Below are 23,010 nucleotides of genomic sequence, written 5' to 3' on the forward strand. Positions count from 1 at the left end.
TTGTGATTATAATTCGTCTCGTGCTGTTCTGTAAAGGAAAACATCGTAAGGAAACCTGCAATAATTTACTATTATAATATATTTAATTTCACTGAATTTTTGCCACATCTGTATTCCACCAACCCGCATTGGAGCAGCGTGATAGAATAAGCTTCAAACCTTCTCCTCAAAAAGGAAGTGGCCTTAGCCCAGCTGTGGGACATTTACAGGCTGTTACGGTACAACTAAATTTATTTTACCCTGCCTTTAATAATTATATTCAGTGCATAAATTCATTTTGATAACCAAACTATCCATATCTGTACCCCTTGACAACGTTGGCATATAAATTGTCCTATTTGTACGAATTAAGATACAAATATCCTCAATGCTTATTGCAATTATGAACAAACACCTTTAGATGATAATTGAATAAATAAAGTTCCTTTATCACGATTTTCACCAGACTAAAACCTTTTTTCAGTTACTTAATGGTATGATGTGATAAAATTAAAATTTCAATCCAATAACTATATTTAAAAAAAAATCGCGGGTGGGCTATTAAAATGTAAATGTAAATTTTTGTAATGTGATTTTTTTCAATATTTTTATATTTATTCAGGCAGGCCTGAAATGACGACGTGGTTAAACAAAATTCTAATCATGGTAGCTAACAGACTAGACTGTATATTTATAAACCGCTGTTGTAAAGTTTCAACTGGACCAGTAAATTGTATACGTGGTAGATAGTAGCGTTTATTTTATTTTTTTGTAATTTTGTATATGAATCTTGTTACTTGAATAAAGAAATTATTATTATCATTAAACACGGTTGCCGAGCTTAAAAGTATTTGAATTACGATAATTTCGGTCCTGTAGCTTCTTCCCGTTACATGCAAAACATGTTTTTGCTAAACATTAACGAGAGCAATAACCTTTAAATTTTCGTCATATCTCCCACACAATAACTCAAGTTCGGCGAACCGTGATTCGAGCTGGTCCTACCTTAATTGAAAGTAACGACCAGAGAATTCAATATGTTATGTTAAATTTACATTAACAGTAGGTATACAAATATTAGAGGTCAAACAGCTTCAACCTAAGTAAAATGTGCGAGTAAAAACTAAAAATATACTTACTTTAACTTAAATTATTGACTGTGAAATTTTAAATATGAGTAAGTGAAGGTCGAAGAAGGGTAGAAGTACATCATTTTTCTAATTTGCCAATTTGAAAAATAATGATAGTTTGTTTGTGCTAAAACACTATAAGCTTAACATAATACCAACAATATAACGAAAAAGGCATATTATATTATATATAAAACAGCCAGCATCTGTTTATTGTTTCTATTCTGATTGCCAAAAGTAATTATTGATATTGGCCCTTTTAGCATCTAGCCTTAGATTTAATTTTTGAAGACTAAAATATAAATGGACCGGGCAAATAGAAACAACTGTTGGCGGTCCTTTGCATGAATGCACGAGACTTACCACTAACAGGGATATATGGCGAAGGCTCGTGAGGCGAATAACATCTGCGCCGAATAATTCATAATACTTCATGGCGACCACGACCGCTCTGACAAGAGTGTCACGACAAAGAAAAAGAAAATATTGAATTTCTTAATCTGCGAAGAGAAATGAAGTAAATCCAAGCCAGGGTTAGAAAAAACTAGCATCTAATTCGATTCGTATTGATCGATTGAAACATATTGGGTCGAAATGTATTCGCTAGTACCGTTAGGGGATTATTATCACAACAATAGGTTGCCGTTATTTCATTCTAAATACTTTCAACAAATTGGGTTTCAATTAATTATAAAATATAAAACTTCTTCGTTCCTGTAAAACCGTTATCCTATAGAATGTGCAATTTCGATCAAAATCAGCTTGAGTGACCAGGTTTTCTTTATTTTTAATTTTTTTTATATGCAGCAACTTTTTTTTGTTTTTACTCTTAGACCGCAATAAATAATCTTTTCTATTATAAAGCGCTATTTTATATTAGCTAAAATTGTGAGTTACACTTAAGTGTCCTTATAAATAAAAAAAATATTATGCTTTGTGCTAACCCGATTGAATATGTGCGGCAAATTCGTCAGTTATTTTACTGCCCATTACTGTGTTCCGATTTGAGTAAGCCAGGCATAACATATTGGATGTCACGTGTAAGGTGTGGTGTGTGGTGTGGCTTACATATCTAACAATTCCCGAAGATGACCTTTATCATATAGCCCATTGACCTTCTAAATTCAAAAATAAAATAATGAAGTTTCAAAAAGCTACAAAGCGTGATATCAACATAAATCTTGGTCACCCTTTTCGCGACATGAAACATTTCTCTCGGTGTTGTTTGTACAGTTATGTAAGGTCTTTATGCGAGGAATACAAAGAAATAACTTTATTCTTTGTGACACATGATAGCCATTGATATATGTGTTTAACTGTTTGTTATCGTTGTTTTGTATGGAAGAAAGATGATTTTGTCGTATTGTTATGTAAATTATCTAGGTAATCTTATTAACGGTCAATGACTTCCTGAGTTTTGAATGAGACTGGGACAAAGTGACTCGACTCTAATTGTATTTATTTATATATCTGATCGATATCATGAATGGTTATACTACATGTTGTACATTCACGATGAAGACATAAATGATGATGAAATCGCCATATTTCTCAAGATGATCTGCACCCGATGTTTTGAATCAACAACAATGAAAAAAATTACATATACATATTATATGTGTATTTTTGTATCGTTAAATTAATGGTTTTCTTTGTAAAAGTCCCAAATGATAATCACATCGTCAATCGTTATCATAGAAGTGATGCGATCAACAAAACACTTTAATAATAGATTTTTTAATTGAGCTATGTAAGGAACTCTTACTAGTAAATTCAAGTTGGGATCGCTGTATAATTTTGTTTAATTTTTACGATTGTGGATGAAAATAAAATTTATTACTGCTATTTCAATGAATAATTGTTTCTTATATTTGTTTTCTGCAAATCAGATCTTTATACTCTTTGCGTACGGCGCACAGTTTACGGGATATTTGAAAAAAAACCGCATTAGTCAAATACAAAAGCGAGCCGCTCCGGATGCGATAAATTGAATTAAAACTTGGAGGTCGACTCCAAACACATTTAAATAAAAAAAAAACTTAGGCTTTCTTTGCTCGGTGTTGATTAAAATATACATTTACATGGTATGGTAATGTCTAAAAACTTGACTTATTTGAAATAAGTATAATAATAGGTATAGGTACTTATATCTATACATATACCAAACTATTGGGGAAGCACCGTGAGAATTTGCTTTAATAAAAAATATTTTTACATACTAGGTTAATAAGTTATTTTTTATTTAAAAAAATAAAATAAAAATGTAATTATGTAAAATGTGTAAAGGGGATGAAAGTATCAAAATCCTTTATTTTACAAGAAATTGGAATTGATATTAAGCTATTCTGATACGAGCAAAGCCGAGAGTTAAACGCTGTGAAACGTGTGTGATAAAACATATCGACGATAGGCTTTAGCTATCGCGTTGCCTAGTCTATATACTACATATTATGTATCTTGCAATACAACGTCAGCATATACAAAGTGTGTTTAATTCATGTCGCGTCTGCCGCGTGAATAATAAGCGATGTCACCGTTAGTTCGAAGCGATTACAATCTGGAATATATTTTTTCAGAAAATATGAGCAAACGGTTTTTTTTTATTTGTAATTTATGATTTTCCTTTTACAGTAAGATTTTAAGTAGCCATATGGAAACACCAATTTAGAAAACACTTCTAGATAGTTCTAAAATTCATCCAGCTTACTTGTGAGGCATGTGTATTCTTGACCATTTGATCGTTTATTAATATATTTCATACACATACAACTTTTCATTATAAATCAAAATAGGAATTAAATTATATAAGTTTTATTTATTATCAAATTATTCTTTTTAAATCTACTTCTTATTGTTAGATAACAATAAAAATATTGTCTCATGATAAACTACGCAAGGTTTTAAGAGGTAAACGTAAGGTTATTATTAAATTATAAACATTTACAACCTAAGTTTGATAACTCAATGTATAACCTTCATCATAACTTTTATATGCACCCTATTCATCATTTTCCTGTTCAGACAAAATATTTTTAATGAACAAGCTATCGTGCCCGCGGCTTTATTCGTGTGAACATTACGTATAAAATTATTACCCTCTACGAAAACATTGCCACTTGTAAGGTAAGTTTGGTGTATAAAGTAACCGGGTAAAATTATAAAGTTATCATTTATAAAGCAATGGCTTATGGGCCGCCTAACGATGTAACAGTTGCTGGTTCTTTCATGACCCCTTGAGTTAATGTCGTCCCCACTGCACAAAAGCCTTATGCTTAAATGGAGGGGTAAATAGGAATAGTAGTTCCTTAAAAACTGGTATTGCTATGTCTTTAAGTATTTATACTATTCAAAATTAGTATAATTATTCAAAATAGTAAAGTACAAATCATGAGGCGAGGAATGATGGCAAGAATACCAGCACGATTTGCCCGTTGAATCACGATTCTTCTATCAGATCTTTTACCCTCATTATTCTATTGCCAGGATTATTTTAAGAGGGCACAAAAAATAATTTTCTTAATGTAAATAATTCTTAAGACAAAACAGCTATTTTGTCTTAAGAATTATTCATTAAAATCTACTCAGTATTATGCTTATACAGCAGTACAAGTATTCAGAGAGAGAGAGAGAGAGACAGAGAGAGATAGGGAGAAAATAGAGAGTCACATATAATACTTTTAAAACCTATACAATAAACAGACACAATCTCTCGTATGTATATAATATATATTATTTTAACAAAAGTAACCGTCGAAACGTAATGGAATTTTCTCAAACATCTCAAATGGGAATAACCAAAAATTTAATCATTTCAAGATTCTATATAGTAATCTTCATTGTTCATTAGATGTCGTCTTTACGTATTCAATTTATAAGGGGACGTAACGATGTATAAAATACGCTATAATTTTAATACATAAATTGCGTGACTGATGATAATTTATGGAGATTACTATATAAGGATTGTCGATATTGAAAACTGTGTATATTATTTTATTTATAAATACAGAAGGCAGACGAGTAAATGTATCGCTTGATGCCAATACATCATTTCTTGATGAGCCGGCTAGCTGTAAGAGCTGCAGATCTCGAAATGTTAGATTTAAATTCCGATTTGGGTCAGTCAAAAATTATTGGGTTTCACTGTCAAGAGATTCTCAGGATATTAGGAGGTTGGTAGTGTTAATACTTCCGTGAGATGTAAAGCCGTTGGTCCTGCGCCTCAACTTTCTTCAGTCCTAATGGTTTGCTACCCCGATTAAATTATAAGAGTGACGGAATGAAGAGTTTTTTTATGTTATAGGCAGGCGGATGAGCAAATGGTACATCTGATGGTAAATGGTCACCACCGCCATTGGCGATGTAAGATATAATAACCATTCCTTACATTGCCAATGCGCCACCAACCATGAAAACTGTCCCATGTGCCTGTAGTTATACTGGCTCACTCACCCTTTAATCCGCAATGCAACAATACTAAGTATTGCTGCTTAGCGGCAGAATATCTGATGAGTGGGTGGTACCCACCCAGACGGGCATGCACAAAGTCTAACCACCAGTTAGAATAGGTGTTAATAATAATTGGATGCTCCTGTGTTTGTGCACACACTCGAGCACTATAATATGTTACGCGTAATTCGCTATTCCGCCGTGACCGGGTCAAAGCAATTAAAACTACTGTTGTTAATAAAATAACTATCAAGCAATTAGTCTTATTCAATGCTTGCACTGACTCTTCCGTAAATAATTTTAAAAATAATAATATGCACAAAAGTAACAATGTGCCTAAACGAAATAGTAAGGAAATGTCATAAATACAAATATTTTATTATAATGAATTATATTTTATCTAAGGCGTTTTCCGGTATAAGCTGTGTGCTAAGGTGTGCAATCAATATGAAAGTGTAAATGGTGTAATTGATAGCTAGGTGCAAAACAATTGTTGGTTGCATTCCGTTCCGTCGCCTGCGCGCGCGCCGACGATCCGCGGAAGCTTCGCGATCCGCCTTTAGCCACAAATAGTAAAGACTTCGGACTGGAATGTCTTAATCACGTCTTAATTGTTACTTTTTGCCTTTAGCTTGCTACTTTGAAAATAATTTAAAAATGATATATTTAGGTAGTAACTAAGTATATCAACGTATTAAATTATTAACATTAATTAATTAATTACTGCCATATAATTAGTAATATTTATATTGCCTTATATATATTTAACTTCCTAAGGTATTTCCTCTATTCAAATTTTAATTATTTACTTATTATAACTTGCGCTTAAGCTTACTCGTAAGTTACAGTCACCGAGTTAAGAGTTGGCTTCAATATTAAATATACCAGTTTACTTATATGGTTTTAGTTATGTTAGGAAATCCTTATATATTAATATTACGATGATAAAAATAGTTAAACATTTATATATAAACAATATATAAATGGTGGCGCATTGGTGATGTAAGCGATGGTTAACATTTCTTACAATGCCAATGTCTAAGGGCGTTTGGTGACCACTTACCATCAGGTAAAAAGAAAAAAAATTAATATTCTTAACTTGAAACATACTGGATTGCTTACTAAACACTTACAATTAAAAGAAAACTATTATTAATTGAATATGGCAATCAATAAAGTTGCAGAACTACGTAATAGCATTTCATTAGAATTGTAATCCAACTTTTATTATATTAATTGTGTATGGCAATCTATCGTCTATAAACTTCAAGCTCCGACGGCTATTTGAGAAAGTAATCCTCAATATATCAATATAAATAGTAGTATGTACGTAATCGCATAACAAAACATTTGTATAAAGTATAAAAATAAAAATAAAACTTAATTATTAATGATTTCGATTCATCTTTTCGTTTTATATTGTGTCATCTAATTGTTTAAAATTAGACTTCAAATGGTTGTTAGCCAAGTCGTTGCTTTATTCGTTATAAAATTAAATATTAATGAACAATGAGTATTTCAGTGTCCTTTTGTTTAGACACGGCTATATTTTATGTCATATAGCAACAATATTATTTATCCGTACCGTAACAGCCTGTTAACGTCCCACTGCTGAGCTAAGGCCTCCTCTCCCTTTTGAGGAGAAGGTTTTGGAGCTTGTTCCACCACGCTGCTCCAATGCGGGTTAGTAGAATACACATGTGGCATAATCTCAATGAAATTAGACACATGCAGGTTTCCTCACGATGTTTTCCTTCACCATCAAGCACGATGAATTATAATCACAATTTAGCACATGAAAATTCAGTGGTGCTCGCTCGGGTTTGAACCCGCGATCATCAGTTAAGATTCACGCGTTGTAACCACTAGGCCGTCTCGGCTTTTATATTATTTATATAAACTTTTGTTTAAACTTTTGTCGTGTTTAACTAATTGTTCTATATACATATATGTATAAACGAATAACAGACTGACTCGCATATCAACGCGCAGTTCAAACTAATACCAATGGGGCGGCACCATGAAAATTACATACAACCCTAAGCAAGCGCTAAGGAATATATTTTTTTTAAATTTAACCCTTAAGGTGAATGATAAAGGGAATGGAAGTTTGTATGAATATCTTTCATTTTTATAGAAAGGTAAAGGAAATTGGTTTCTAATGAAACTATTCTAAATTATGATGTGAGCGAAGCCGCAGGTAAAACGATAGTATATTGTAATGTAGGCCGTCGTTTTAATAGTCACCTTGTTACGTGAGAAAATCCCTAGACGGTTCAATGTTTATCATTATATTAAAATTTATAAACTATAAGCTATTATAAACAAACAGATATGATGGTTTGCGTGGAAGTTTGTTACTTAATTATATTTATTTATTAAGTCTTTATTGCAAACAATTTACAAATAGTATATTAAAGAACAGCTAGATCATAAAGTATGCGAAAGTGGCCTTATCGCCTACAGTTATCTCATCCAGGCAACCTCTATTAAAAAAAAAATTTAAAAAGTTGGCAGAAACAATAATCTGGCATAGTGTGCACTTACTCTTAATTTACAATATGAAATACTTAAATTTAAAATTAAATTTTTGAAAAAAAAAACCTAAAAAAATTGACATGGATATCGTGAAATAGGACGAAACTATTTTTTTATAATTAAAATTAAAAAATCATGTCTGGATGGGTATAAACAGTATCATCCACTCAACACACAACACTGACCACGAATCACTTTGAAAGTTGAGAAAAACCAGTGTAATGACAAGTATAAGGGGCATAACATGTTGGATCCCATGGCTAGTAGCGAATTGACAATGTAAAAATTTATACTTCTCACAGGTCCAGTTTATAATGTGAGAGTCCTAACCATATGCTATGGTTTGCAAAGTCAAAATATAATTTATATAAGTAGACAAGCATTTTTGTTAACTGCCGCCAAAAAACTCAGTAGTTACACTTTTTAATTAAAAAATTATAATCGTATACAATTATATTCATATATAACTCCAAATCATTCTATCATTTATAAAGTCCTGTACAGTAATAATAAGCCTTGTTGATTATTTTTTTCAATCTTTTTGAATCTTTTCTAAATGATTACGGGAGTAATAACTGTTAAATAACGGCCTTAATTATAAACGTTGCTTAGCTGTAGCTATTTAGTTAAACATTGATTTCTCTCTTTCTCACATTATTGATTTGACATTCGAAAGAAGAAGACACAGTTGTTTAAGGAATCACAAGCTAAATAACGTTTAAGTGGCTGTTTGTTAATAAAAATATAATAATTTATATTATGTAACTTGCATATTAAGTCCACGATTATTGATAATTGTATTGGTTCGTCATAAGTTAGAGTAATGTCGTAACTACGGCTATTAATATTATAAATTAAATGTTTTTCAAGTGATTGTAATAAATTAATAGTATTATTTCTATGCATAATGTAAAGTCGAGATGGCCCAGTGGTAGAACGCGTGAATCTTAACCGATGAACGTGGTTTCAAACCCGGGCAAGCACCTCTGAATTTTCATGTGCTTAATTTCTGTTATAATTCATCTCGTGCTTTTCGGTGAAGGAAAACATCGTGAGGAAACTTGCATGTGTCTAATTTCATCAAAATTCTGCCATATGTGTATTCCACCAACCCGCACTGGAGCAGCGTGGTGGAATAAGATCCTCACCTAACCTTCTCCTCAAAAAAGGGAGGGGAGGCCTTAGCCCAGCAGTGGGACATTTACAGGCTGTTACTGTACTGTGCATAATGTAAAAGTTGAATAACTATTAAAAATAATAGATAACATTATAAGTGTACCTAATATTTTTTATTTGAAATAAGTTTAAGTTTTGCTTAATCAAGTATATGATGAGAAGAGCCGAATCTTAACCGAAAGTATGCGGCAATCAATACTTAATTTTCATAAGCTTAATTTGTGTTTATAATTCATCTCGTACTCGGCGGTAAAGGAAAACGTCTTAGGGAAACCTGCATGTAGCGGATAAAATATTGCCACATGTATATGCAATACTGGTAGCACTGAAGCAACGTGGTGGAATGAGCTGCAAGACTTCTCTTCAAAGAAGAGGAGGCCTTAACCCAATAGTACTTTTACTTAAAGCAAGAAATGTATAATTATTATTACGCTAATCATAAACTAGAAGGATATTAACCTCTTGATTGAGTGGCAAACTAATACGGCGCTCGCTTGATCTTCTATTTCTGAGTTTAAGACGCGGTGCCAGAGAATAAAATTTGATTCCTGCCATAAAATGCATTAAGCATTTCGGAGTAAAGAAGGTCGTTGGTTCTACTCGTATTTTCTCAGTCATATCAAACTGGCGACCAATCGATCTTTGAGACTATGAGAGTGAGGAAATGAAGAGTGTACCTACATGCTTAGACAAACAATTGCACAGGAAATACTATAGAATAGAATCCTGTGCAGTTCGCCTTCGAGATCGGGTGCCGTGACTGAATTTCACATTTAAAGCTTTATATCAATGTTAAAGACAATTATGCCATCTCCCTCTTTATTTGTTTGTCGCTCATCTCCATATTATTCCTCTAGCTTTAGGTAGCCCGGTAGAAAATTATTTCTAGAAATAAGATCCCTTATTTGTACGGCTCTGTAAGAATTGTATATTTTGAAAAATTGTTTCTTTATTTTGGTGTGCAGTAAAGTATTTTATTGTAATTACTAATGTTGCTACATTTTTACTTCAATTTGTAATTAATTAGTTAAGATGCACGATTCACACTTACCCTTTCTTAACGCAGATTTTAAAATGCAATTTTGGTTGTTTCCGTGAACAACGAACATCACAAAACGAATCAGTAATTATAATCTAATTACAAATGCTTCCCGACTTCGTATGTATATATAACTTTAGAAATGCATTTAATTTTAATAATCACCTCCACGCTCTTACTTTTACGTTAAAATTTATCATTAAAAATATCGAACATAACAGTTCTTTGTCGATAGCCTGTAATATTTATCAAAAACGATCCAAAAAGACAATATTTTACACTTGAAAAGATATCTTTTATCTTAATTGGCGTAAAACTTTTTTGGTATCGATGAAAGAGCATTGCCCTGCACATTAGTCATCCATATCGTAATTAAAACTAAATTTATGTAAAAACATTTGTGTTTACATCATATTATAGTAAACTACTGATATATTTCTTTTATGGATGAAATAAAAATTGCCTATTAGTATTCTAAGCCAAGAGATGAAAATAGATCGAAATTTCTATAATACTTAAAATTAATATATTTGTATTATAGAAGTATAAAGTAATCTAATTAATAATTATATATCACTTACAGTTTCATTTGAGAAATTCTAGAAATTTTAAGGTTTTTTTATAACTTGTTTAGTTAATGTATATAATGTAACCAAATCAAAAATCTAAATATTCTTTATTCAAGATGGCGCATAAAAGCATTTATAAATCGTTGTTACCTATAGAATTATATGAACAGCTACCATAACATAAAATTAATATTTATTATAATTGTACAACTTATAAAATATATAATATGTAATGTAGTAGGAAGGAAAATTAACTTTAAAACGTACCATAGAATAAAATAACAGCAAACTGGAAAATTATTAATTATTATTATTGTTTTATTACGATCATGACCATATCTGTAGATCGTGCGTAAAAAAATAAAGTATAATAAATAAATAAAGTGCGTAAATCATGTGTCATTGGAAATAATAAATAAAACGTCACTTCAATTATGTTAATGCGTACCATGCTCTAACTGGAGAAACTCTTTTGATATAATATAATTCACTAAATTACATTATGAACGTTTGGGTCCGGAAATATTAATAATAACAGATACCTACCCTATATCTATATATTTTTATCTATGTTCATTTTAACTAGAGCTGGCTCTCCCATACCTAATTATATGAATCGAAATTGGGTTGCTTAGTATTATTACATATCCTTACTAATATTAAAAATGCAAAAGTTTGTTTGTTTGTTTATCTGTTTGTTCGTTAGGTTTTCACGACTTAACAACTCAATCTGTCATCAAGAAATTTTGCATACATATTTTCAGCAGTAAAGAAAAGGATAAAGCACCTTTTCCCCTCCTCTTTGAGTGGGCGAAGCTGCGGCCGTATTTATTACGAATACACACTCACACAAACATACACACACACACATATACATACAAAAACACGCGTACGATCATATTATTATTAATTGTTTAATTTTTTTCATTTTGTTTTTACATATATATTTTTAATACGCCTTTATTATTATTATTATATTTAGATACTTTTCTAGGAATATAGTCTAGAGTGCAATGAATTGTCGAGGAATCGCTGACTCTGATAGTACAATTAATATAAGTTTCAGAGTCAGAGGTCCAGTGCTGCTAATGTAAAAACCCTACATTTAGATAATACAGCAAACAAATTGTGTACGTGATTATTTTGGGTGTAAATAATTTTTTTTTTTTATTAATTTATTATAATTATTTATCACGAAGAGCTAAGCTGTTATTTGGATTCTAAATAATATATATTAGTAATTTTTCAATACTTGGAAGCGAGAGGTTCGAGTAGAGTTCATGGAGAGTAAATTGTGATCTAGCATTAATAATTCCTGCAAACTTTTTATTTTATATAAGCGAATTTTCTTTCAATGTGATAAATATAACGTTTCAGTCTGATTAACCTGCAACCTTTCTTTTTATTACGCAAGTATTAGATTTTTGTTAGCGTTAATTTGCAAATTATAAAAACATGTAAGTGAAAGATTTGACGTACTCGATTGTCCATATTTTCAATTTTAAATATTGGCTATATTTTATTTACGAAAGGCAGACGAGCAAATGATGGTGACCTTCATCTGTAAACATTGTCACTTCTAGAAGTATAAACACCGTCAATTCGCCGATTCTTTATTTCGATTACATATTTATTAAAATAGAACAAAGCATTGTGTGTATAGTGTGTTGATCGTTAGTGGTAGAATAATTGGTGGCTGAGGAGTATCTGTCCAGTTGCTGTACCAATGTGTGATGAAACTTTGGTGAATTGTATTGCGTATGATCGTCCAAAAAAGAAACATTTTTTACGCTTGTCCTTTAATATAAACGTTATATGTACATCCTCATACACGCGATGCCAGGACAGGTAGCTAGTTATACATGCGAACATTACTTTTTGAGAAATATCTTTTTTTATAAAATATTCAAATTTCTCATGTTTACTAATTGAACAACTTTTTTCCCAGAGAGCGGACAGTGCGATGTTCGTCGGTGATAATCATCGCGCTAGGGCTGTCACTGCTCGCACTCGGCATCTACACAACTGTGCTGGTGCTCACTGAATACAAGAGCCCCCGACCCTGTCTGAGCGAAGTCTGCGTCAACACAGGTAACATGTTTGTCACACAGTTGGGGCTAACTTGCCGATACGAGCACTTGTCCTTCAAATGGAGCGATCATCGAAATTAGTTTTGGCTCTCTGCCTTAGTTTCGTTTTTAATGTATTGGGTTCGCCTATCCCTTCAAACGATGACGAGGAACCTCGGATCTGCACCAGCGATCTATGCTCTATTACCGGTGAGTTATCCTATTGAAAATTTATTTGCAAATCAGCTAACGCGTGATTTTGATATTTCGTTTTCTAAGGAATATCGTTACGGGATATGTTTTTAAAATAATATTGAAGTAATTATACGTCTAAGTTATATATTCTTAATAATTTTTCGTATACAATACGTATTATATTATTATTAATAAATATAAGTCTGATGCATCATGAACTGCAGTCCTACGCAAAAAAAAACCGTTATTACCAAGATTACAATCATAAAATATAAGACGTATCGATGTTTAAGCTTATTATTATTGACAGTCGATACAGTGAATAATAAAATTATTTGCAATTTATATCTCTTGCGTTAGTTTAACACGATGCAGAGTAACTGCTAGCTTCAAAGCTCACGCCGCACACGATCTTAGAGACCTTCAGAACTAAGATCATTGATATACTCATCAAAGCATATAAACCCATAAAAGTATTATATTAGGTTATCTATTATTGAAGACGTTTTAGTTTATGGATTCATGGACATTCTTTTTCTACTTCTTATACCTTTTCTGTAACGATAATCCCACGCGTATCATTGAATAACATAACCATCCAAGAAAAATTAAAAACATTGTTTATTAGAAAGCAGTAACATGCAAACAAACAAACTGCTTGTGTATCAAATCATACGGTAATATTGCAATGATTTGCGTACGATAAAGTAATTATAATTGCAAATATTATATTAATGGTTTTAGTTGTGTTAATGATACTATAAATCTTTTAATCGCCGTTATAATGCAGACAAGAAAATCTTTTGGCGTATTTATAAATAATAAGTTCGTCTTAAGATTAGTTGCTTACAACTAGTCTACGGGTGCCGTATTCGTGCTTTTTTCTAGACGGCCAAACCATTACACTAATAACGCTTGTCAGTAAAAACTAAAACTCACTCAATAAACCCGACCACGATCATCATTAAATAAAAACATAAATAGATTTGCATGTTTCTAACATTTTTTTTTAAATCTTGTTTATATTTATTATTGATAACGATAAAGCTCATCAATTGCTATCAAATAATAAACATCTATTGACAAACAGGAAAAAATGCTACCAAACTCTTTTCTTATGCCTATATTTGTATACTATGTATATTGTTATGTTTAGATAAAACATTTTAATGAGCTCACAACTTATTTACATGACAAATATATATACAACTGTAAATATTAATTTTTGTGTCATCTATTAATAACATTGTGAATGTATTTAGCAAACGATTCCAATAATTTGATAACGGTTCCAATACAATAAGAAATAAAATAAATATTTAGTTTTACTTTCTAAAATTTTACGACGTCCTTCCCGAGTCACGGTTCTTTGCTGATAAAATTAAAATTAATAAAATGTATTCAAGTGGACTCTTACTTCTGAATAATTATACATGATTAAATTAAATGTAAAACTATTAACGGTTCGAAATGTATGTTCTACCGAGAAGAACCGGCAAGAAACTCAAAAATTTGGCATGATGGCCCAGTGGTTCGAATACGTGAATCTTAAATGATGATTCCGAGTTCAAACCCGGAGCAGCAACATTGAATTTTCGTGTCATAATAAATTCGGTTAAAAACGAACACATACAGTTTGAGATAGTGTTGGCAGTTACAAGGCGTCGAGGATTTAGACTAGCCCCTCGATGTACTTGGCTTACTGTGTAGAATTGGACCACCAAAAAATAAAGCCGAGATGGCCCAGTAGTAAGAACGTGTGAATCTTAACCGATGATCGTGGATTCAAACCCGGGCAAGCACCACTGAATTTTCATGTGCTTAATTTGTGATTATAATTCATCTCGTGCTTTACGGTGAAGGAAAACATCGTGAGGAAACCTGCATGTGTCTAATTTCACCGAAATTCTGCCACATGTGTATTCCACCAACCCGCATTGGAGCAGCGTGGTGGAATAAGCTCTAAACCTTCTCCTCAAAAAGAGGAGAGGAGGCCTTTAGCCCAGCAGTGGGACATTCACAGGCTGTTACGGTAAAAACTTTATTTTATGTTTTGTGATTAAAAATAATTTATGTAAATACAGATTAATAAACCACGTTAAATAATATTTTATTTTAATTAAAATATATTATAACTCGATTATATACTCGATTTTACAAATTATTGCGTAAAGATAATATCTTATTATATAATATCTTAACGCAACGCATATGTATATTAAAGCAATAAATGTTAATAAAATGGAGCTCTATTCGCGTTGACGTCTAATCTACCTTAGTTTCTATCATGAAATTTTGCTAACGATAAGCCTTTGCTTAAGATTAGGGATGGAACACAACTTCGACTAAGCTAATCAAATGTGATCGAATCGTTTGAATTTCAAATCATAGTTACACCTGTCGTAAATGACTGCCTCTTTGGTCTAGTGGCTAGATATAAGGCCACTGACATGGTCCTGGGTTTAATTCCCAGGTTGGGCCAATAAAAAGTTATTGGATTTATCCGTCAGCAAAATTCTCAGCCCGGGGTCTGGAAGTTGGAAGAGTGCTTCGGAAAGTACATAAAACCGTCCTGCGCCTGAACTCTTTTCGGTCGTGTCGGATTGCCGCCCCATCGGATTATGAGAGCTAGAGAGTGCACCTGTGTTTGCGCACACACTTGTTCACTAATATATCTCCTGCGCAGTTGGATAATCCCTCTTGAGATTGGCCGCTGTGGCCGAAATCGGTCTGGAAGAATGTAAAAATACCATTTAAAAAGGTAAATTAGCCGTCGCTTATCTAAATTTATATATAATTTGTAGTCATTCGGGTCAAGCGTGTGCGCTTTTACCTTTGAAGCCTCATTACGCATTTGAACAGTGAGTTTAAGGAAACAAAAGTATTGTTTGCTTTTCCCTTGTTCAAGAAGAGTATTTACTAATGCAATTTGTAGCTCCGTAAATGGCGCAAGTTCAGGTTTTTTCCTTATATAATTTTGAGGCATTATAAAAAAAAAACTCTGTAACAAATAAGTAATAGATGTAAATAAAATTATTCATTTTAATACATAATTAGGTACCTACACATATATTCAGTACTTTATCACTTCATGGGCAAGTGCGTTCACTTACCCGCCCACACTTTTCCCGACAACCCAAAATTCAAAACGATAGCCACTAAGTCCCAAGCGCTGAACGTAACCTCAAATTAAGCTTTCTAAAAAAATATGCCGACAATTAAAAAGTAATGACTTACCTACTGGTAGCTATCAATCTTGCGTGTAAGACTGTTTTCCAAAACACAAAAAAGTTACGATTCAAGCGAGAAAAATACTTCTTTGCAAATTATTAATCAACGGAGGGTGATGCAGTGCAATGATGTATAGCAACTAATTTGCGTTTACCACTACTAAGATTAGCCTAAGCAATCACCCCATACTCCGTGCCCCGATCATGAAATATGAGCAGTGCGCATTTTTTTTTTTTTATAGAATAGGAAGGCGGACGAGCATATGGGCCACCTGATGGTAAGTGGTCACCAACGCCCTTAGACATTTTGCATTGTATGAAATGTCAACTACCGCATACATAGCCAATGCGCCACCAACCTTGGGAATTAAGATTTTATGTACCTTGTCCCTCTAATTACACTGGCTCACTCACCCTTCAAACCGGAACACAACAATATCAAGTACTGCTGTTTTGCGGTAGAATATCTGATGAGTGGGTGGTACCTACCCAGACGAGCTTGCACAAAGCCCTACCACCAGTAGACTTACTTACCCCGAACGACCATTTTTTTTTCAACGCTGGAAAAACGTGTTACGCGTTTTCCCCACGGGAACAGTCGGTATGTGGGGCTCGCCAGTGTCCAAGGCGCCGAGTGCTCCCCGATCATCGGAATACGCACTAAAAAACCAGCGGTACCCAACGCCACGGAATCGCTTTCGCATGCTACCGTGACGGCCCCGAACGACCATAGTCAACTTTTTAAATATTGCGCTGTGGTCGTATTCGATTTGTACTTATATTTTCCACTTTTTAGTCCAGCATTTCGTTCTTCTGGACATCACCGAAGTTATAGCGTAGACATATATACCATAATGCACATATCGCATATTACATAACTATATTATTGAATTATGTGACAAATTCGTGTAATGTCTTGCAATTGAGGTTTTATAGATTTACAATATATAGTCAAACAGCCATAAAAATGTTATCTTCGCTGATTCCTAGTACTTAGTTTGTCTATTTATTATGCAGATTGATGGCACAGATTTGGCCACAAAGAATCCATTTACGTTGTAATGGCCAGGCCTAGTAGTAGAATATCAACTATGTTGAAACAATATTTCGATATTCAGTAATTAGCATAAATTGTATTCTGCGCCACATACCTGCGTAATTATTTATTCACATTATAAGCCAGTGATTAGATTTTAGTATATAAAAATAATCGCTACAATTAGGTATGTATATTAAGCTACTGTACAATTAACTATAGAAAACACACTTTAGAAGACACATTCCTGATATTTTTCGTATTATCCTCATATATATTATTCCACGTGTTGGTCTAAATAGGAAAACTGTTCGTACTGCGCCATTTCGTACTGTCGTACTTGCATTTATTAATTTCAACGCGTTTAATTTACGAATACCATTACGTAGTTCGGCCACACGTGGGGCTGATGCAATTGAAAAATTAACTTCGTGATCCTTTGACGTCGCAAATATTGTTTACATATTTCTCAAATGAGCTGGCATCATCTCATTTTATATAACTCAATATAATGGGTATGTTTACGATGTTATCAATATATTAGAATTTTAAATTTTTTATTTAATTCATTATATATGTTGTCACATGGTGTGAATACATTAAAGTAATTGTTAGGTTAATTTATCGAAGACAACTACGTCAAATTTATATTTTTAAAAAAATTTTATTTCGAAGATTTAACCTTTTGTTTCATATTTTAAAAGCTTTTATTTGCAACTACATTAAGCGCTTTAGCTAAAATATTGCACATAATCTTAATTTTTTTCTTGTTTTATTTGCTCGCATTATTATGAATTGGGTACTTTTGGAAACTGAATTAGTCGATGATTTGTCTTTGTATTTCTTTGTAGAAAATAAATAAACAAATAATTAATTTGCATCTAGGTACTGCTTACGGTCTAGTAAACTATATTTTATTCTTAAAAAATATACTTTAAAATAAAAGCTTTTGCAAATTTATTTTAACGATTTTTTTTTCGTTTTAATCAATTAACTTATATTTAATAATATTTTTAAACAGCTTCAAGGGTCTTAGCAGCAATGAACAAAAGTGTCGATCCTTGCGAAGACTTTTACGAGTATGCTTGCGGTGGCTGGATAGAGAAGAACCCGGTGCCAGAGTGGGCGACGTCTTGGGACCAGCTGGCGATACTCCGCGAGCGTCTCGTTTCTGATCTGAGGGAGCTTTTGGAAGACAAAAACGACGATGGACTGCCTAATAGTGTGTTGAAAGCGAAGGCAATGTACCGCACTTGTATTGATGTTGGTAAGACTTGATTGTTTTTTTTAAATAATTAACTTTTGATTTGATTCGAATGATTTTATTTTTATAAATAAGTATTTATATTTCATAGGATTTGATTTTTGATATAGAATTTGATAGGGTTGTATAATTTTTAACTCAGTGGTTTGCAACTCACTCTGGGCAACAGTTCCTGTAATTGGTGAATTATAAATAAAAGCGCACATAATTATACCAACTGTATAATTATGCGCGCTTTTTTAATTATTATTATGCGAAAAAAATATATTAAGCTTCTGAATATCACTAGATAAATTGGAAGAGAAAGGCATCGAGCCCATCCAGAAACTTCTGGAAAGTCTAGGCTTACCGATGCGTCCGCCCACTGAGGCCAGCGCAAACTTCACATGGGAAGACGTGTCGGGGCGCGCGCGCCGCCTGCTCGGTCTCAACGTGCTGCTCAGCGTGCAGGTCGCAGAGGACGTGCGGAACACCAGTCGCAACAGGGTCGTGGTGAGACTCTCTACAATTTATATGCATGCTACTGCCGATGATGAATGTGGTTTTTTTTTCGACGGCAAATAAAACCGTCGGGAACATACACCTCATTATCATTTCATCCACCAACATGAGGCGGAACAGATCCAATTCTAAATTTAACATTTTGCGACAAATATATAATGACAAATTCTATATACATGTTTTTTAAAAATTCATTCAATACGATATTCATTCAATTAACACACAATGGATTTTGTAATGAATTATACATCAAATTGCAAACGCTTTCAAGTGAATCCGAAAAACTTTCAACATTGACGAGGACAAAGACTTGTTTGATCCCGTAAACATTTTAACATTCATTTGGAACTCTGAATCAGAAGCAAAAATTAAGATAACTATCAGTAAAATCACGCTGAGATTAAACTTCGTTCGTGATTCTGACTATCGGTACCCTTGAAAAACACAATCCCATTTAAATGATAATCGCATCCAGGAAGTCACGAATCGAATTTGAAAAATAAACCTACTTAATATCACTTGATATCATCACTTGGGACTTTTAAACATGTTGTTTTTCAACGAGGATAAATACCTTATTAAATTCATTTTAATTATGAAAACATTTAATCAAAAAACACATACCTAGGTTACATTAGCATTAATATACGTTTATTATTTCGTCTTCTATATATTCTATGCTATATAACCTTCATTTAAAGAAGAATAAACCAAAGATTTACTACAGGCTTTGGGCAAGACTGGTGTACACAGAGCTAGTAGGTGACACTTATCATTAAAAATTTTACTAATGGGTGTAAAATTGCACCAATAACGATTAGTTATAGATTTGGCAGAATTTCATCAACACATATATAGTTTTCTCTATGATATGTGTCTTCGCTGTCGACCACGGGATGGATTGTAATGGTACTGATGGTGATTATTTACCAACAAGTCGTCCATTTGGGTGGTCGCTTACTACTATACAAAAGCCGAGATGGCCCCGTCGTTAGAACGCGTGAATCTTAACCGATGATCGTGAGTTCAAAACCGGGCAAGCACCACTGAATTTTCATGTGCTTAATTTGTGTTTATTATTCATCTCGTGCTTGACGGTGAAGAAAAACATCGTGAGGAAACCTGCATGAGTCAAATTTCACTGAAATTCTGCCACATGTGTATTCCACCAACCTGCATTGAAGCAGCGTGGTGGATTAAGCTGCAAACCTTCTCCTCAAAAAAAAAATTGGAGGAGGCCTTAGCCCAGCAGTGGAACATTCACACGCTGTTACTGTTACTGATACAGAAGAAAAACAATAGTGGCAATTTAGTACTTTAAACAATGTAACAAAAATTTTAATCAATGAATTTACATATTTATATACAGGTGGAACAAGTTTCACCCGGGTTTTCAGACCGCTACCTCCGTCAGCCGGAACAGTTCGCTCACGAGCTGGATCAGTACCACAAATACATCAAGTCCATGGTGGCCATCGCTGACCCTGAGGTTGACGCGCTGAAGTTTGCGGATGATATTATCGAATTTAGCAAGAAATTAGCCATGGTAAGACCGCTCTCATAGATTCATCATCATTATCATATTAAAAATTGATTCAGGTGTGGTGTTTAATCGCTACCCTGACTAAATGAAAGTCATGCTAAATTTTTAAATCCAATATATATAATATTGTAGGTATCGAAGAATTTAGCATTTTTACGTCCTACCTATATCTAATATAATGCGTTTCTAACGGTAAACTGATTTGACCGGAGAGACCTAAGTCAGGAGGATAGATGTGTATTCCAAAAGATGTTGTAAGTTTTCGGTTTGTGCCCTCTTCCATCAGTTGTATGTTCAAACTGTATAAAGAGTTGATTGCTGGTAGGCATTTGATGATTGTTCAATTGTTCTCTTGTTCTCTGACCATCTTATCCCCGCAGAGCATGACGTCACCGGAGGTGCGGCGCAGCGGCACGCACCTGTTCCACGAGGTGAGCGTGGCGCAGCTCGTGCACGGTGCGGCCGGCGGCCCGCCTAGCTGGAAACAGGTACCTACCTACCCGACGACGGAAATCCGCTCTTTTTTTAGTCTTTATATAATTTATCACCACTGAAAATGAAAACTCTCGGAGTAGGTAACGATAATAATTAAACGTTTATGCAATCAGTATGATTATTATTACGCAATACATGTATAAGTACCTCGAAAATAGTAACATTCTGAAATAACTGGTTCAGTTCTCGATTGTTAATATTCCAGCACGACTGGCAGAAATATATCGACCTGGTGTTCTCCAATACGAGTGTAGTGCTGGATCAGAATCAGGATCGTGTGACCGTCATGGACCTGCCGTACTTACACAAGCTGTCTACGCTGCTGGCCGACACGGACCCTGTGATCGTTGGTGAGGTTTAATTATTATCTTTCATATTTAATTATTATGGATTTGTAGCATAACTTAGATATGAGTATTTTTAAAGATTAGTAATTACTTTGCCGATTTATATAAGTTTGAATTCATATATGTATGTAGATGGTAGCTATTGCTACGTTTATCATACTGTATTAAGTTGCTATCGTTTTATTTTCACAACTATAGAAAAGTTCCTCTGGTGGAGTGTGTTCTCAACGGTTGCCCCGATGACCAAGAGCGCGTTCAGAGACCTCGGCTTCGAATTTTCGAAGGCTGTCTTCGGGCTACAGCAGAGGACACCTCGCTGGAAGAGCTGCACCGCCAACGTTAACGCCAACTTTGGAGTCGCTCTCAGCTACCTCTACGTCAAGAAGCACTTCGACCAGGCGTCGAGACAGAAGGTTCTTATTGGTATTCATAGCGGCAGTGTAGCTCTCCTCAGAGGACGGGTGTGCACTGAACCGTAGCGCCTAGTGTAACGTCGCCAGCTAAGCTACCGGAGTCGCTCCGCAGGCCATGGAGATGATCGCGGACGTGCGCGAGGCGTTCTCGCAGGCGGCGGCGCGCGTGGCGTGGATGGACGCCGCCACGCGCCGCACCACGCTGCGCAAGCTCGCCGCCATCCGCACCTTCGTGGGCTTCCCCGCCTGGCTGCTCACGCCGGCGCGCCTGGACGACCACTACCGACACGTGAGACCGCAGATAGAACTGACCGCTCTTTATGATCAGTTCGCCCATCCCAGTTGTATTCAATTCTTTGAGTACCTAATCATGAAATGTCCTTCCGGTTTGTAAATTGACGTCGTTGCGGATGTAACGCCTTTTTACTAAAGACAGAAAATCTGCTAAAACATTAGTAGCCCAATCGAGATCATATTTACTAGAAACGTCCCTGCGATTGTGATAAATTTATCGCATAAAGTCTTATTAATGGCCCACGGCCTTTTTACAAAGAGCGACCGAGTTTTCACCGAGCCCATAGACTAGGACCTTTAGAAGATCTAAGACTAGCACTGATTTTGCCTTATTCTACAAGGAGGAAAGCGCATAAACAAAATATATTGCTTACTATATTCGTGTGATAATAATACGTTTATATTTGTCAGGTCGAGGTAGTCGAAGGAGACTTATTCGAATCCTATCTGAAGTTAACGTGGGCAATGGTCAAGAAATCCTTAGAGACTCTCAGGGAACAACCCGACAGGGACAGGTGAGACGCACGCCAAAAAACGACATGTTACCAGCGACTTTGCATATAATAGGTTTTAACTCTTCTCCGTCAGATGGGTTGCCACAGCTACCACGGTGAATGCATTTTATTCGGCGACTCTTAATTCAGTCAGTAAGTACCATTATCATTAGCATATTTGTACATATGTATAGACTTTTGTATATATATACAAATGTCTATTTGTTCCAATTCGACAAATTAACAACA

The 23,010-nt window shown here is 34.1% G+C and overlaps 1 protein-coding gene across 2 annotated transcripts in view; it reads left to right on the top strand.

The window, feature by feature from the left end:
* Positions 1-23,010, top strand: part of LOC126768126 (neprilysin-4-like) — a 48,033-nt gene that overhangs the window by 22,916 nt on the left and 2,107 nt on the right. Inside the window, exons 3-12 of one of the 2 annotated variants that reach the window (XM_050486042.1) lie at positions 12,829-12,971; positions 18,432-18,677; positions 18,964-19,166; positions 20,545-20,721; positions 21,099-21,206; positions 21,419-21,563; positions 21,759-21,973; positions 22,086-22,262; positions 22,679-22,782; positions 22,856-22,914. In XM_050486042.1, the coding sequence (XP_050341999.1) occupies positions 12,829-12,971; positions 18,432-18,677; positions 18,964-19,166; positions 20,545-20,721; positions 21,099-21,206; positions 21,419-21,563; positions 21,759-21,973; positions 22,086-22,262; positions 22,679-22,782; positions 22,856-22,914 (1,577 nt within the window). Of the gene's footprint in view, positions 1-12,828; positions 12,972-13,007; positions 13,160-18,431; positions 18,678-18,963; positions 19,167-20,544; positions 20,722-21,098; positions 21,207-21,418; positions 21,564-21,758; positions 21,974-22,085; positions 22,263-22,678; positions 22,783-22,855; positions 22,915-23,010 lie in introns of those variants that run through there. The other variant, XM_050486043.1, reaches the window with a different exon arrangement.

Source organism: Nymphalis io, chromosome 4, assembly GCF_905147045.1.
Source record: "Nymphalis io chromosome 4, ilAglIoxx1.1, whole genome shotgun sequence".
In the NCBI taxonomy this organism is placed as follows: Eukaryota; Metazoa; Arthropoda; class Insecta; order Lepidoptera; family Nymphalidae; genus Nymphalis; species Nymphalis io.